Raw genomic sequence first — 17,962 nt, forward strand, 5'->3', positions numbered from 1 at the left:
TATCTGCTTCTCTGTCTAAATTTTCAGATAGGGACCGGGTTGGGGCCCCTGAAGAAGTAAGTTTATCAGGATTCATATAGTTTTTAAATTGTTCAGTGCCCGGGCTCCCCACCCACCACGGAGGCCAAAGGGATGCCCACTACCCGGCATGCCATAAATTCGCTCGGGAGTGGAACGCCAGGGCTATCCAGACACTATACCCGCACTGCCGCCAGCCTGAATCCTGTCCCTCGGACCATGAGGGTAGGGTCGGCATTGACACGGTTGACCCTCGCAGGCGAGCCTACTAGCCGATTGATCCTAGCCGGGCCTTCCAGGACCACCCGTCTTGTCAAAGCAGGGGCCCAAGTGGTGTATTGAAGCTGGGCCCCTCAACCACCAGGATCCCCCTTTCCAAATTTCCACGGGTCGCAGCGCACGGCAAACACGCCGGATTCCATTGATGTAAGCCTGGAACCTGGGCAGTGGGCGTTGGATCCCAGTGATACTAGTCTGGAAGTCCAGCAGCGTCACTGGGAGGTCCCCTCACCACGTACAGATGCCCACGTCGAGGGGTTCTGGAACAGAAGTTAAACTCACAGGTCTATAATTACTTGTGTCAACCTTTGATCCTCCTTTGTGAATTGGGGTCACATTTCCACATCTCCAGTCTATGGGTACCTCCCCTGAGTCCAAAGAAGCTCTAATAATTATGGCTAAAGGTTTGCTTACTTCCTTTGCTGCCTCCTTTAATATAACTGGATAGATCCCATCCACAATATTTGCCTTTTTTATGTTTATCCTCAACAATTTCTCTTCCACTTTTCTCTCAGTTATTACAAAATCATCTAGCTCACTAGTGGTGTATTGAAGCTGGGCCCCTCAACCACCAGGATCCCCCTTTCCAAATTTCCACGGGTCGCAGCGCACGGCAAACACGCCGGATTCCATTGATGTAAGCCTGGAACCTGGGCAGTGGGCGTTGGATCCCAGTGATACTAGTCTGGAAGTCCAGCAGCGTCACTGGGAGGTCCCCTCACCACGTACAGATGCCCACGTCGAGGGGTTCTGGAACAGAAGTTAAACTCACAGGTCTATAATTACTTGTGTCAACCTTTGATCCTCCTTTGTGAATTGGGGTCACATTTCCACATCTCCAGTCTATGGGTACCTCCCCTGAGTCCAAAGAAGCTCTAATAATTATGGCTAAAGGTTTGCTTACTTCCTTTGCTGCCTCCTTTAATATAACTGGATAGATCCCATCCACAATATTTGCCTTTTTTATGTTTATCCTCAACAATTTCTCTTCCACTTTTCTCTCAGTTATTACAAAATCATCTAGCTCACTGTCAGAGTTTACTTCACCTCTGGCATTCCCCTTCTTGAATAACTCCTCATGTGTGAATGTAGATGCAAAATACTCGTTTAGTTTGTTAGCCACTTGAGCAGGATCCTCAACTGTTAAATCATCAATATCCAGTGGACCAATCTGATTCAACCCTTTCCTTCTAGAATTTACATAGGTAAAGAAATCTTTTCTATTTTTCTTTGCATCCTTTGCCAAGGATTTCTCATAATCTGCCTTTGCCTGCCTAATCTCCTTTGTGACTTGGTTACAGACCAGCTTATATCTATCATAGGCTTCCATGTCACCCATTAATTTATATGTATCCCATGCATTTTTCTTCTCTGCCATATGTCTCATTAGTTCATCTGACATCCATTTAGGCCTAAACCTTGAACAATATTTCTTAGTTGGTATGTAAAGCCTAGTAGCTTCCAAGATAAGTTCTTTGAATGCTTCCCATTTTGAATTTGCTGTTGTTAACATCATCAGTTGGTCCCACTGTATAGAATTTAAATACTGTTTCAGACCATTGTAGTCGCTTTTACGAAAGCAAAAACCCTTCCCTTTACCCGTGATGGTAGTTATCTCTTTGAGGAAATCCCACTTCAGCACACTGTGATCACTGCCACTTAGTGGTTCCTTTTTCTGCAGATTCTTAATGCATGAAGAATCTCTACTGATAATCAGATCAAGAGTATTACTCCCTCTAGTTGCCTCCCGAACATGTTGATTTAAAAAACAATCATCCAATAAATCCACAAAAGCCTTGCTAGTGTGTGAGTGACCAACCCACAAATTCCAGTCAATATCTGGGAAATTAAAATCCCCCATTATAAGACTCTCTGATTTACTGGCCCATTCTATTTCCCTGTACAGTATCTTATTATACTCATCAGAGTCATTAGGCCTATAGCACACTCCTACTCTCAATTTTGATCTCCCAATGCTTATGTCACACCAAACTGACTCGACATTGCACTGACCAGCGATGTCGACTGGCTTCACTTCCTTGGATTTTATGTGTTTCTTAATTAATAGAATAACCCCTCTTCCCTTCCTATCCTGTCTATCCTTTCTGTACACATTGTACTCCCCAAATTCCAGTTCTGCATTCCTTATATATGTGTGACACCACATCTCTGATATCCCAAAAATATCTGCCTTTGATGTTTTGAGCAATACCTCAAATTCATCAAATTTATTTACCAAACTCCTAGCATTGGTGTACATGCAAGTATACATGCATCTGTTCCTATTCTTAGCTACCCTAACACAACCCATGTGTTTACTTGTATCACAATGACTCCCAGAAGTCTCTGAAATATCCTACATCTTGTTTTCCAGGCTTCTGCTCATTCCAATAGAAGCAGTGCAAGAATCACTTTCACCTCTGCCAGTGGCTACTGTTAATCTATTAGTCCTTGTATCCCCCCAAGCTAGCAGTTTTCCGATCAAACTAACACTGCCTCGATAGCATCAGCAAATATTCTTGCACCCTTTCTATTTAAGCGTATCCCATCCCTGTAGAAGCAGTCTCTCCTATTAACAAGTACAGACCAGGCTGAAAAAAATTGTACCCCTTGAGCCTTGCACAATCTTTCCAGGGTCGAATTGATCGACAAGGCTCTCATCAAATACTCGCTCCTATCGTGTCTGGGCAGAATTGCAGACACTTTTAAATTCAACCCTAATTCACGGCTTTTTTTCAACAGTGACCTGTGCTTGTTAAGTAATTCTGCCGGTCTCCTACTCTTAATATCATTAGTGCCAACGTGTACAACTATATCACCTTTTGTGCCCTTTGTGCCCTTAAAAGATGATATCCGCTCTACAACGTCATCATCCTTTGCCCCCCTGGCAGACATACCCTGGTCCTGTTCTACCTATCCTTTTTACAAAGCATGTTCCCCATTTCCCTGATAATTGAGTCACCAACCACTACTAGTTCCTGTGGGACCAGCACATTCTGCCTTGGGGGTTGCCGCTGTGTTGCGTGATGACCAAGTGCAAGCTCTGGCGTTGATGTGGGCAGCTGAGAGCTTGATGGGCCCCTCAATTTAGATCCTTCAAGGAGATCCACCCTGTCCTTAAAGCTCTCATATATGCCCATAATAACACTGAGTTGTCGCCTGAGTTCCTTACATTGCGCCCACACAAAGACATCCCCCATGGCAATATCATGTCCTGTACCCGATTGCTCCACAAACATCATGCAAGCAGCGCATTTTAAAAGGCTGTGATTCAGAGGGCAACTGCCCCCCCCCCCTCCCCTCAGTTCTCCCCTGAGCCACAGCACTCCCATTAGCTTGAGACTTTTGCTTTGCTGCTCTGATCTGAGTTTGGAGACTCTCTCTTTAGATAGATCCACGGCACAGCCATGGGCGCTCCTGTCAGCTCTGTCACAGCAAATATTGTCATTGAAGAGCTGGAGGGTTGCACATTTTCAAACTTACCAGTTCCCATCGCCTTCCAGTGTTGTTATGTCGATGATGTCTTCATAATCATTGCCCAAGGCTCAGAAACCCGGCTTTTGTGGCACCTCAACTTTCTATCATCCTTAATCCAGATCAGTATCGAACTGGAGTTGGACAATGCCCTCTCCTTTCTAGATGTTCTCGTATGGCGTGTGGGTACACATTTAAGAATCTCAGTTTACCGTAAACCAATGTGTACTGGCCAATTCACCAACTATAAATTGGCACACACCCACTAGCAGCTTCTCAGTACTGCACATGCCCTATTCACCTGTGCCTGGACCATTCCAGCTCCATAGATGACAGGCACGATGACATTTTGAGGGTAAAAACAGATCTATCCAACTGTGGTTACCTTGCCTGTGTCCTAAACAAATGCCATCTGCTGGCCCATGAGCTTGCCGCACAATGATGACACAACCTTGACTGCCTTTGTCCCCTATTACCCTGGCATCTCACAATGCCTCTCTAAAATTCTACACATTAACCAGATAAAATGCTTACAGCTTTCCAGTAAAAAACTGCACTTCTCTTGAGGATAAAAATGCCCATCCCCTCCTTGTTACGCAGCAACTCGGTTTATCACATTGCTTGCCATGACTGCGGTGGTTGCTGCAGCAGGGAATCTGGCAGAAGTCTCCAAGACCGGATCTCAGAACATGAGAGGGCAATCCAGTCTGCTGATTTGGAGTAATCTGCTGTTGCAAAACACTATTGATCCTCTCAACAAGATCTTGACCCACGCTGGGATATTGAAATAATTGACCACTCACAAAGTTAGCATCAACGAGTATGGCTCAAATCACTCCACATATCCAGTTGCCGTGGTAATTTTAACCACAATAAAGGTACACATATACATCCTATAATATGATAAATGTTGGCATGCACCCCATGTGCAAGTCCTGCATTCGCAGCTACAAGCATCTAGTTCTAACCAGTGATTATCCCTACTGTTGCTTGCACTTGTGTCATGCTTTGTTTGCCTTACATGACCAAGTCCGGGCATGCTTTGTTTCATAATGACATTTGTATTCGGCTGATGAAGAGTCCCCTAGGCTCGAAAGCTACCTTTCTGCTTTATTTTTATTTAATTTAGTCTAACTCAATTTGTACCTGTGTTTTGTTTTATTAAAGAGCCTTTGTTCCTACAATTTTCTTTTTTCTTATTCCGTTTCTTTAGAGGTGAGCAATATATTTTATACATTATTAACACTGTGTGTTTTAACAAGATGGAGCTTCTTGTCATTATGCAATTCTTGCATAATGACAAGAAGCTCTATCATTTGGGAATATCTGAATCAATTATTTCCAAATCGCTTGACAGGAAGCAGAATCAACAGGCCCTGGCCAGCTTTACTCCTGACTTAATGCCTTTGAATTTCTCTGAATGGGGATTTATCAAAATAGAAGTGTACCAAACAACAGTTACAGATTTGCAGGATTTATACAAACACAGGCAGAGGGCAGTTGCAAATACCACTGCAAACATGATGCAAAATGTGTTCCACCATACAGCTAACAGATTTCAGATCTGCACTGATACTGACAGTGCTCATATAGAATACAATGCTTATATTTGTATTAATAAGGGAGTGGCACTGTGGTCGTGGAGGCGAACAGACAGTAAACCATCAGCTCCTGCAAACAGATAAGTATTTTTGATATTTTTACCACTTTCTTGATTAATTAACATATTAAATTGTATTATACAAAGATATTAAACAGGCTTAGTAGCATAGATTACCTTATTTTTAAATTTAAATAGTGATTTTTGTAAGTTATGACTCACTGCTCATACAGCTATTGTACCGGTGTTTTTGGTGCAAATATCATAAACTGTGACCAGTAGTGCAGAGGAATAGTAGGGTTTTAATCTTGTTGGGCTTATTTCTTTTGTATTTAGCTAAAGATATAGTTAATTTAACATTGTGATCATTACGGTATAGCATAACTTGATTGTGTATATCTTGAGCTTGATAGCATAAGGTATAACGGCAAAACTAGATAGTGAAATACATATTACTGCATTATCTTAGCATAGTATTGTCAATTAAATTTATTCACCTTATTAATTTTTGCTGTTAAACAATTAATATAAAATTAAATAGTATTTAAACAGAAATCATGCCCCAGACTAGAGCAGCAAAGCAACAAGCACAAACTAGCAGGAGTGCTGTGGTCGAGGAAGAACCGAAGGGGGCGATTCTCCAATGCATCACAACCTAAAAAAATGTGCAACTTGTGAAATGTTTGTGGTCTTTTCTGGAACAGGACATAATCTAGCCAAGTAGGATGTCTTTGCGTGTGTGTGTGTGTGTGTGTGTGTGTGTGTGTGTGTGTGTGTGTGTGTGTGTGTGTGTGTGTGTGTGTGTGTGTGTGTGTGTGTGTGTGTGTGTGTGTGTGTGTGTGCGCGCTAGGTGCAAAGAGTGTCAAGAAATTAGGCGTCAACTCAGCGTTCTAATGGGCGTCTATGAGAGCTTGAAGTGTAGAGTAGATTGCCCTCAAAGGAATTAAAATGGGGGACCCATCAAACACTCAGCTGCCCAACTCAATGCCAAAGCTCACTCTTGTGCATTAGGCAACACAGCAGCAATCTTCAAGGCAGAATGCGGTGGTCCCAAAGGAGCTAGTTATTGTCAGTGACTCTATTGTCTGGGAGATGGGAAATATATTATGCAAAAAGGATAGGTGGAATAGGACCATGGTATGCCTGCCAGGGGCAAAAGTTGATGACAATGTAGAGCAGATATCATCTTTTAAGGGCACAAAGGGTGATATTGTTGTACACGTTGGCACTAAGACATTAAGAGTAGATCTGCAGAGTTACTTAACAAGTACAGATCAACGTTGGAAAAAAGGATTTACTTAAAGATGCAACTACCATCAGAGGTAAAGGGAAGGGTTTTTGCTTTCGTAAAGGTGATACAGAGGTCTCAGACAGTTTTTAAATTCTATACAACAGGACCAAATGATGTGTTACCAACAGTAAATTCTAAATGGAAAGCAATCAAGGAAGTAATCTTGGAAGCTACTAGGCTTTTTCTCCCAACTAAGAAATAGTGTTCAAGGTTTAGGCTTCAATGGATGGCAGTTGAACTAATGAAACTCCTGGGAGAGAAGAAAATGTATGGGATACATATAAATTATCAGGTGACACAGAAGACTATGGTAGATATAAGCTATTCTTGTAATCAAGTCACAAAGGCGGTTAACCAAGCGAAGGCAGATTATGAGAAATCTTTGGTAAAAGATGCAAAGATGTTTTTACTTATGTAAACTCTTGAAGGAAGGGGATAAATTAGATTGGCCCACTCGATATAGTTCGTTCGATTGTTGATGATCCTGCTGAGGTAGCTGACAAACCAAATGAGTATTTTGCATCTATATTCACACATGAGGAAGTCTGGAGGAAAGTGGAGGCCAGAATCTTATCAAACTCTAGCAAGGAGCTAAATGATTTTGTAATAACTTAGAGCAAAGTGGAGGAGAAATTGATGAAGCTGAACATAAGGCACCTGGAGTGGATTGGATCTATCCAGTTATATTAAAGGAAGCAGCAAAGGAAGTAAGCAAATCCTTAGCCATAATTCTGAAAGCTTCCTTGGACTCAGGGGAGGTCCCCATGAACTGGAGATGAGTCCCCAATTCACAAAGTGGGATCAAAGGGTGACATAAGTAATTACAGAGCTGTTAAATGGAAACAGGCCTATAGTCTCAGGATTCATATTAAATATATAATAATGCAGTATTGCCGAGAAAACAGATAAAATAAAACAGGTTTGAAGTAAAATTTTCTTTAATAAACTTGGGTACAAGTTAAAATAAAATAAGATAAAAGTATTCAAAATGACTGCACGATCCTATACCAACCGTTAATTAAATAAAATAAATTGGATTTGTTAAGATAAAATATTTAAAAAATGAAATAAAATACATAAAATTAATAGTACACTTACACCGGATAAAACTGATAAAATAAGATACCAATTTGTACGATAAAAATATAATACAATAAAATAAAATAAAACAATGTAGATAAAACACCTTATAAAAGCAATAAAACACGGAAGCTTTCAGAGGCATCCGCCTCCTTTTTCAACAGTGAAGCTTAACGTATGGTACATCCTTAAATATCCGCAGGCTCACGGTTCAAAGTACGCGTTTCTATAGGAGCATGGGCAGTATTTTCCATATGCACATTTGAACCAGATATGGCTTCTGAGCATGCCAGGCAGAACCATTCACCCAGTTGAAGAACCACAGCTTTGAAGGGGGGATGAATGCAGACTCCCCTGTCTCTATTAATAGTGTTACTCTCGAGGGAGCAAATTCGCAAGCTCTCGAGCCACTTGTGGACCCAAAATCTGCATGACCGGTCAACGATAACAGCTTCGTCAGGAGAGATTTCATGGTTCTCCTCCCAAAAATGCTGCACCACAGCAAACTTCCCATAATCCATGGTCTTTATTGCACTGATATGCTCACCCCCCCCATGCAATCTTTAAACCGACACTTTGTTTCACCAAACAATAACATTCCCTGCAATCTGGGCATTTTATCTCATATATGACCCCACTTACACATTCCATAAGTATGGGGTCCTTAACCGTTGACACAACTGTGTGCAACCTCCGCCCTGGTAGCTGCACACAGCGTGTCTAGCAATCACGTAACACCCAAGTTAAATGGTCAGTTAAGCCCAGATAGGGAATGGCTGTAAACGGTTCTCTATGTTTGCGCCCCGCTTCTCGGATGCATTTATCTATGACCCTCTGAGGGTAGCTGCATTTCCTGAGATCTGCTGTGGCACGTTTAATTTCTCCTTTTCTATCCTTGGAGGTGCTGTAATGGGACCCAGTCTATCCAGTAATGCCCTAATGATGCTGTTCTTGTGATGGTTGGCTTGTGCCATATTGTAATGTGTGTATTGGCCCCAGCACATAGGTTTCCTATACACACTGATTTTCACTCTAGGGCCCTCCCTATGTACCAACAGTAAGGGAGGTTACCCTCTACTTCCACCTCCGAGGTGAACTGAATAAACGGGGAGAAGCTATTGAGGAAACCAAGCACCTCATCCTCTCTCCCCCTCTGAATAACTGCAAATGTATCGTCGATGTATCATTTCCACGCGTGCAAGGAGAGAACAAACCTATCAAAAATCCTGGACTCAAGCTCCTCCGTAGCTAAATTTGCTATGACAGCACTAATAGGGGAGCCCATCGCTGCACCGTGAACCTGCTTATACATTGTGGTTTGAAATAACATTGTGGTACTCAAGAAACACAGCTCCACTCCACTACAAATATCCTCCACACCTAACAGAGTCCTATTCCTTAGAGTATCTTTCTCTAATGCCACACGTGCACATTTCACCCTATGATCAATAGGAATACACATAAACAAGGATACCACATCAAATGGCACCATGGTCTCGCCCTCTGCCATAACCAGATCCCTTACATATCGTACAAAGTCTCCACTATCCCTGATGGTAAAATAGGAACGTCCAACAATAGTCTGGCTAAGAACCTGGACAAAGCATGTATAGGGCTGCCTATAAACGACACAATAGGCCTAAGTGGAAACCCCGTCTTATGAATCTTTGGTAGGCCTAGAACCTAGGTAGTTGGCATCCCGTGACAATACTTCTGCTTGCTCAGATTAAGATCCTGAGGGGGCATAGATTCAAATTGAGGAAAGACAGTTGTAGAATAGATGTGTGGAAGTTTTCCTTTAGCCAGCAGGTGGTTGATAGTTGGAACAACCCTCCATCTGTCATAGTGGAGGTCGACAACTTAAATAAGTTCAAGTGACCAATAAACATCTTTAGAAATCCTCTCAGCCTTCAACCAACCTTGTAAAGTCTTGTTTGCCTGCCATTCCAACCCCATCAACGAGTAGACGAGTAATCCTGTATGTTGTTCTATCATTCAAAATTCCAACGCTTTGTTACGATACTCTTCTTTGTCAAGGATCACCATTGACTTTCCATTATCCGCAGGCAAAACCATGATGCTATCATCTTGTTTAAGATCCTTAAGCACCTTCCTCTGACTGAGCCTGACTCAAAATCTCCAAGGTTCTTGTACGGATCTCATTAGCCACAACCACTAGTAATTTACTCACAGCTCTTTCAATGCCCACAGCCACTTCCACTACTGACAGATTTGGAGGGACCACTGCAAACTTCGTACCTAGGTTTAAAACCACCTCTTGTTCTTTAGTTAATTGCTTGGCACCTCCGTAGCCAGGTGGGAAGGAGCTGCAGTGCACAGCACACTCTTCTTGATTAGACCGGGGTTTGAGCCCGTCACCACCAAATACGGAGGATGCGGAATGACCACCGCATATTCCCGGAGTAATATGGCTTTAGTTGCTAATGCTCCTTAAAAACCAAATAACAAACATAACAATAACAGTTAATTGCTTGCTGCTCAAATTACATATAAAGTTACAGGTCACATTCCCGTTTCTGATATTACATTCAGTCGTGGCCTCCTCCATTAATCAATTAAACTTACATCTGCCTTTGTCTGCAACTATCTGAAATTCGGGGCTGCTTTGGCTGACACTATCCTCCTAATAAGTAAAAGTTGTGCAGAGTTACACTACCACTTAAATTATCCAAAAACAAACCTTTTCGTCTCCTAATATAGTTCAGACTACTATGTACCTTTCCAATCCATACGTTTAACACTCTCTTCTGGTGCCACTTAGCAGCAGCACATATCAGACGATTATCCTCAAAAAGCAACAACATGGAATCCATGGGGCATAAGAAATTTGCTTTGCAACAATGCACAAACGTCAAATGCCATCTCTGCTTGGCTTCATCAACACTGAACTTCTGAAATTCTCGAATGTACAAAAACACAGGATAGCCATAAACCCTAACCAATTCTTCAAATAAGCCTCTGGGATTGGGAATGTTTATGTTCACAATGACTGCACAATCCTATACCAATCATTGTAAACTTTTAGATAGGGTCGTGCAGTCATTGTTGTACGTGGAAGACCATACGCTTGTAGAGCAGATATCATCTTTTAAGGGCACAAAAGGTGATATAGTTGTACACGTTGGCACTAATGATATTAAGAGTAGGAGACCGACAGAATTACTTAACAAGCACAGGTCACTGTTGAAAAAAAGCCGTGAATTAGGGTTGAATTTAAAAGTGTCTGCAATTCTGATCAGACACGATAGGAGGGAGTATATGATGAGAGATCTATGATCAATTCTGCCCTGGAAGGACTGTGCAAGGCTCAAGGGGTAGAATTTTTTTCAGCCTGGTCTATACTTGTTAACAGGAGAGACTGCTTCTACGGGGATGGGATACACTTAAATAGAAAGGGTGCAAGAATGTTTGCTGATGCTATCGAGGCAGTGTTAGGTGGGTCGGAAAACTGCTAGATTGTGGGGTTACAAGGACTAATAGATTAACAGTAGCCACTGGCAGAGGTGAAAGTGATTCTTGCACTTCATTGGGATACAAATAAACACATAGGTTGTGTTAGGGTAGCTAAGAAAAAGAACAGGTGCATGTATACTTGGTGTACACCAATGCTAGGAGTTTAGTAAATAAATTTGATGAATTTGAGGTATTGCTCAAAACATCAAAGGCAGATATTGTGGTGATTTCAGAGACGTGGTGTCACACAAATATAAGGAATGCAGAACTGGAATTTGGGGAGTACAATGTCTACAGAAAGGATAGACAGGGTAGGAAGGGAGGAAGGGTTATGCTATTAGTTAAGAAATACATAAAATCCAAGGAAGTGAAGGCAGTCGACATTGCTGGACAGTGCAGTGTCGAGTCAGTTTGGTGTGACAAGCATTGGGAGATCAAAATTGAGAGTAGGCATGTGCAATAGGCCTAATGACTCTGATGAGTATAATAAGAAACTGTACGGGGAAATAGAGTGGGCCAGTAAATCAGAGTCTTATAACGGGGGATTTTAATTTCCCAGATATTGACTGGAATTTGGGGGCTGGTCACTCACACACTAGCAAGGCTTTTGTGGATTTATTGGATGATTGTTTTCTACATCAGCATGTTCGGGAGGCAACTAGAGGGAGTAATACTCTTGATTTGATTATCAGTAGTGATTCTTCATGCATTAAGAATCTGCAGGTAAATGAACTACTAGGTGGCAGTGATCACAGTGTGCTGAAGTGGGATTTACTCAAAGAGGTAACTACCATTAGTGGTAAAGGGAAGGGTTATTGCTTTTGTAAAGGCGACTACGATGGACTGAGACAGTATTTAAATTCTATACAGTGGGACCAACTGATGATGTTAACAACAGCAAATTCAAAATGGGAAGCATTCAAAGAACTTATCTTGGAATGCTACTAGGCTTTACATACCAACTAAGAAATATTGTTCAAGGTTTAGGCCTAATCGGATGTCAGATGAACTAATGAGACATATGGCAGAGAAGAAAAATGCATGGGATACATACAAATTAACACGTGACACAGAAGCCTATGATAGATACAAGTTGATCTGTAACCAAGTTACAAAGGAGGTTAGGCAGGCGAAGGCAGATTACGAGAAATCTTTGGCAAGGGATGCAAAGAAAAACAGCAAAGAGTTCTTTACTTATGTAAACTCTAGAAGGAAGGGGATGAATCAGATTGGTCCACTTGATATCAATAGGTCAACTGTTGATGATCCTGCTCAGGTAGCTAACAAACTGAATGAATATTTTGCATCGACATTCACACATGAGGAGTTATTCAGCGAGGGGAATGCCAGAGGTGTATTCACCTCTGGCAGTAAGCTAGAGAATCTTGTAATAAATGAGAGTAAAGTGGAGGAGAAATTGTTGAAGATAAATACAAGAAAGGCACCTGGGGTGGATGGGATCTATCCAGTTATATTAAAGGAGGCAGCAAAGGAAGTAAGCAAACCCTTAGCCATAATTATGAGAGCTTCCTTGGATTCAGGGGAAGTACTCATGTACTGGAGATGTGCAAATGTGACCCCAATTCACAAATTCACAAAGGAGGATCAAAGGGCGACACAAGTAATTATAGACCTGTTAGTTTAACTTCTGTTCCTGGAAAATTAATTGAGGCACTGGTTAAAGAAGCACTGCAGGATCATCTAGACAAGACTTCAGTTATAGCTCAGACACAGCATGGTATTGTTAAGGGGAAGTCTTGCCAGACCAATTTGATTGGATACTATGATGCAGTCACAAAAGAACTGGATGCAGGGAATAACTTTGATATTATATACTTGGATCTTAGAAAGGCTTTTGATACTGTTGCACATGGAAGACTGCTGCACAAATTGGAACAGTGTGGCATTGGAGGCAAATTGCTGCTATGGATAAAGGGGTAGTTTAGGGGGAGAAGACAGAGAGTGGTAATCAATGGACACTGCTCATCGTGGACTAATGTTATTAGTGGAGTCCCTCAGGGTTCAGTATTGGGTCCATTATTGTTTTCTGTATTTATAAATGATATTGATGATGGTATATCAAGCTTAATATCCAAGATTGGCAGACGATACGAAGGTTGGCAGGGTTGTCAAGGACACTACTGATACTATGCTGCTGCAACAGGATCTGGAAAGGTTGAGCAGATGGGCTGAGAGGTGGCAAATGAAGTTTAACATTGACAAATGTAAAGTACTGCATATGGCAAACAGCAACCCCAGAGCAACGTATCAACTCTGTGGTACTATGTTGACAGTGGTAGAGAATGAAAGGGACCTGGGGGTGGTTGTCCAGGCAGATATGAAGTTTTCTGAGCAGTGCAGACGGGCTGCAAGAGTAGCTCATGGTGTATTGTCGATGATATATAGGAATTTTTGTAGAAGGGATAAGGAGGTGATTATTCCCTTGTATAAGGCAATGGTCAGACCACACCTAGAGTACTGTATACAGGTCTGGAGGCCTCATTTCAAGAAGGATGTAGAGATGCTGGAACGAGTATAGAGAAGGGCAACAAGATTAGTGAATGGAACAAAGGGGTGCTCTTACAAAGAAAGGCTTAAGTTTTGCAAATTACAGTGTCTGGAGACTAGGCACGGCGTGGTGATCTGATAGAGGTGTATAAAGCCTTGAATGGCTTGAGCATGCTCAATGCTGATGGGATTCTTCCTCTTGCTCAGAATAATCACCTGAGAGGGCATAAATTCAAACTGAGAAAAGACAGATGTAGGATAGACGTGAGGAAATTTGCCTTTAGCCAGCGGGTGGTTGGTTGGTGGAATAGACTTCCATCCCTTGTCGTGGAAGTTGATAGCCTAAATAAGTTTAAGGCTCAGCTGGACAGCTATTTCGAACGAACAGAGGGGTGAAGTGGAAGTGGTTATTTTTTATTTATTTATTTATTTTATTATTTTTATTTATTTTTATTTTTTTGGCTGATGCTGCATAAGCTTGCTTTCTTGCATCAAATGCCTCTACTAATGCTAATGCTAATATGAAAGACTACGGTATAAATTGGAGCAGTATGGAATTAAGGGAAAGTTGCTATGAATAAAGGGATAGTTGAGTGGGAGAAGACAGAGAGTGGTAATCAATGGACACTGCTCTTTGTAGACTAATGTTATTAGTGGACTCCCCCAGGGTTTGTTGTTGGGTTCCTTTTTGTTTTCTGTACTTATCAATGATATTTATGAAGATATATCAGGGTTATAATGTCCAAGTTTGCAGACAATACGAAGGTTGGCAGGGTTGTTAATGACAGTACTCTACTGCAACAGGATCTAGAAAAGTTGAGCAGATGAGCTGAGAGGTGGCAACTGAAGTTTAAATTACATTTGTCAAAGTATGCATACGGGTAGCAGTAATCCCAAAGTAACGTACACAAACTGTGTGGTACTGCACTCAGGGTGATGGAGAATGAAATTGTGCAGTCAGATTTGATGTTTTCAGAGCAGTGCAGATAGGCCTTGCTATAGCACTCATAGGGTCTTGTCAACGATTTACAGGAACTTTGCTAGCAAGGATAAGGAGGTGATTGTCCCTTGTATGACGCAATAATCAGGCCACACCTTGAGTATTGCATAGAGGTCTGGAAGCCTCATTCTAGGAAGGATATAGAGCTGCTGGAACAAGTACAGAGTAGGGCAACAAGATTGGAGAAAGGAACAAAGGGTTGCTGTTACCAAGAAAGGCTTCTTAAGTTCTGGAAATGGCAGCATCTGGAGACTAGGCACCTGCAAGGTGATCTAATTGAAGTGTATAAGGTCTTGAATGGTTTGAGCAGGCTCAATGTTGATGGGATACTTCTGCTTGCTCAGATTAAGATCCTGAGGGGGCATAGATTCAAATTGAGAAAAGACAGTTGTAGAATAGATGTGTGGAAGTTTTCCTTTAGCCAGCAGGTGGTTGATAGTTGGAACAACCCTCCATCTGTCATAGTGGAGGTCGACAACTTAAATAAGTTCAAGGCAGAACTGGACAAGCATACGGAGTGAATGGATGGGTGAAATGGGAAGGGGTTTCTTTTTTTTTTTTTTTTTTTTTTGGTGATGCTATATGAGCTTGTTTTCTTGCATCATATGCCTCTACTAGTGCTAATAAAAAATTTATTTTACTATGTTATTGCATAAATATGCCCTTTTTGCTTCAATTTGTGTAAAACTGGTAGTTACTTTACAGACACTGTATATTTTATATATATAAAAATATGGAAGAAATATCACTCCCATGTATCAATGCCTTATCATAGCAGTTAGTATTTGCCCCAGGACCTGACATCTGGTGAGTATGGGCTTGGCAAACCCAGGGTCCTGAGCTGGATATCATCGTTCTTCTTTTTCTTGGTGATTCCGTTCTGCTTCTAACTCTATCTATCTCTCTCTCTCTCTCTCTCTCAGGGTAACTTGGGAATTTTTTTTTGGCTGGTGCAGCATAAGCCTCAGGCTTCCTTGTGCCATACAAACTTCCATATGTTGTTGTGGAAGCTGATAGCTTAAATAAATTCAAGAACTAAACAAACTATTGGAGAGGAAGAATAAGTGAAATGAGAGGAGTCTTTTTTTTTTCTGCCGATGCTGCTTTCTTGCATCATTTGCCACTGTTAATGCTAGTGCTAATTAATTTTAAAACTGCTTTAGCAACAGTGGTGTTTACCTTTTTGACTGAGGAATGATGACAATTTTCTCATGCTGTTGCATACCACTTTTGCTCAGCAGTGAGAAATGGTGGCCATTTAAGTAGACAGATAAGAAGTTTTTTTTGGTATGCAGATTTCCCTTGGAATACTGGTCAAAATCTTCCAACACACGTCTTAAACTTACTGCATGCTCATTTTTTTAAAAATATTAAATTTCCTGATGTTTTTAGGCAGGGCTGTATACAGAAATTTAAAAAGGGAGAGTTTCAACCCATTAAAGGGAGGTGTATCCCACTGCATTAAAAAAAATACTGAATGAGCAAAAACAGTGAACATGGATAAAAAGATAAATGATCTATTTATCCATAATGAAAATGAAATTTCCTAAATGAAATGCCCTAATAAAAACCATTTATATTCATTTTTACTAAATGGTTGTGTTATTTATTAAAAGTTAACTAACTGAAACACATATTACAACAATAATAAAAAACTCTAAGTGAGCAACCAGTTACGCTGAATTTTATTTTTCTGAATTACTGAAACTGGCTACATGAACTTCTACAAAGTGGACACCTCCCTATAGTTGACACTTTTGTTGAATCTAACATTGTTCACTTAGATAGGTTTTGCTGTATATATTAATATATATTAATATATTTTCACTGTATATATTAAGATTATTATATACTGAGATCGTGAGATCAAAAACAATACATAATACAAGAATGACTTTAGAGTATTACACTTTTCTTTTATAAAACTGAAACTAAAAAAGATAATAAACTGACATAACTACCCTTTTGTTTAGTCAATTAGTATATTATACTATTCCTGTTAAAAGTAATTTCTACCTTTCTTCTTTCTTGTGTCTGATACAAATACCAATGATTTCTTTCATTTCTGCATTCTCCACTTTCTCAAAGTTTAGAGGAAGTATACCCTGTAAACAAATAAAAAAAAATTAAAAAACTAAAAACAAAAAAACTAATATTAAGGTTAATAATACAGCGCAGTTAGCAAACCAGAACACACATGCAGCAATACCCCGCATAGCACTGATAACTGGTACTGAAACTGTTCTGTGTTATGTGCATCCGTGCTGATTGAGCTATAATTATAACGGGTTTTAATTGAATGCGTTCCAGAGAAAAACAGTCTATAAACAAATTATAATATATCTATAAACAATTTGCGCTTGATAGCCATTTAAAAGGATTTGAAATAAAAAATATTGCAAAAATTTTATTAATTAAAAGGCAACATCATGAGAGATGAGAAAAAAAGCTTTGTTTATTTAGGTATTTCAATAATGAAGTCTGTAAAATTTGCCATAATCTGATGTTATGTTCAACATTTGGATTTCCATCCATCGCCTCGCAGGCCGTGTCAATCCCCTGAAAAACTTTCTCCAATTCTTCTGCTGAAAATTCTTTTTATGCCACTTCAGTGTTATCTACTTCAGAATTGTTTTTCTCTTCTTCATATGCAGTTTGCTCATCAATTTCAATGAGAGTTGCATCATCTAAGTCATTTGCATGAGAGACAATGCAGTCATGTACATTGGCAGTGTCCAAAGTTTCAAACCCAAATCTTTTCTGATCTTCACAATGTCTTCAGCAATTGTCTAAACTTGCAATTCAAAACCAGTGAAATCATTTGCCAAATGGGGCAAAACATGCTGACAAACAGAATGTATGTTGTTGGCAGCGATTTCTAGCCAAGATGCAGAAATATTTTTGATTGTATTCCTGATGTTATAATTTTTCCAAAATGTTTGTAAAGATGATGGTCCCACTCCTGTTGAAGCTTCAATCACTTGGGAAAAAGTTCGTCACAGATAATACGCCTTGAATGTAGCAATTACGCCTTGATCCAAGGGTTGTAAGGGGGATGTTGTGTTAGGTGGAAGAAAGCATATTTTTATATTTTCATTGAGATCAGAAATTTCAGGTAGATGGCTTGGTGTATTATCTAAAAGCAACAAATTTTGAACTTCATCCCTTCATCTTTGAAGTAACATTCAACCGTCAGACAAAAATAATTTGTAAAACCATTCTGAAAACAATTCTCTTG

The 17,962-nt window shown here is 40.4% G+C and overlaps 1 protein-coding gene across 5 annotated transcripts in view; it reads right to left on the reverse strand.

The window, feature by feature from the left end:
- LOC150088826 (uncharacterized) overlaps nucleotides 1-17,962 on the reverse strand; it is a 518,204-nt gene that overhangs the window by 250,349 nt on the left and 249,893 nt on the right. For all 5 annotated transcript variants that reach the window (XM_090369685.1, XM_090369682.1, XM_090369683.1 and 2 more), the window contains exon 7: nucleotides 16,741-16,829. In XM_090369685.1, coding sequence (XP_090225811.1) covers nucleotides 16,741-16,829 — 89 coding nt within the window. The remainder of the gene's footprint in view (nucleotides 1-16,740; nucleotides 16,830-17,962) is intronic.

This window comes from Mastigoproctus giganteus, chromosome 3 (assembly GCF_048544385.1).
Source record: "Mastigoproctus giganteus isolate SK-2022 chromosome 3, ASM4854438v1, whole genome shotgun sequence".
Lineage (NCBI taxonomy): Eukaryota > Metazoa > Arthropoda > Arachnida > Uropygi > Thelyphonidae > Mastigoproctus > Mastigoproctus giganteus.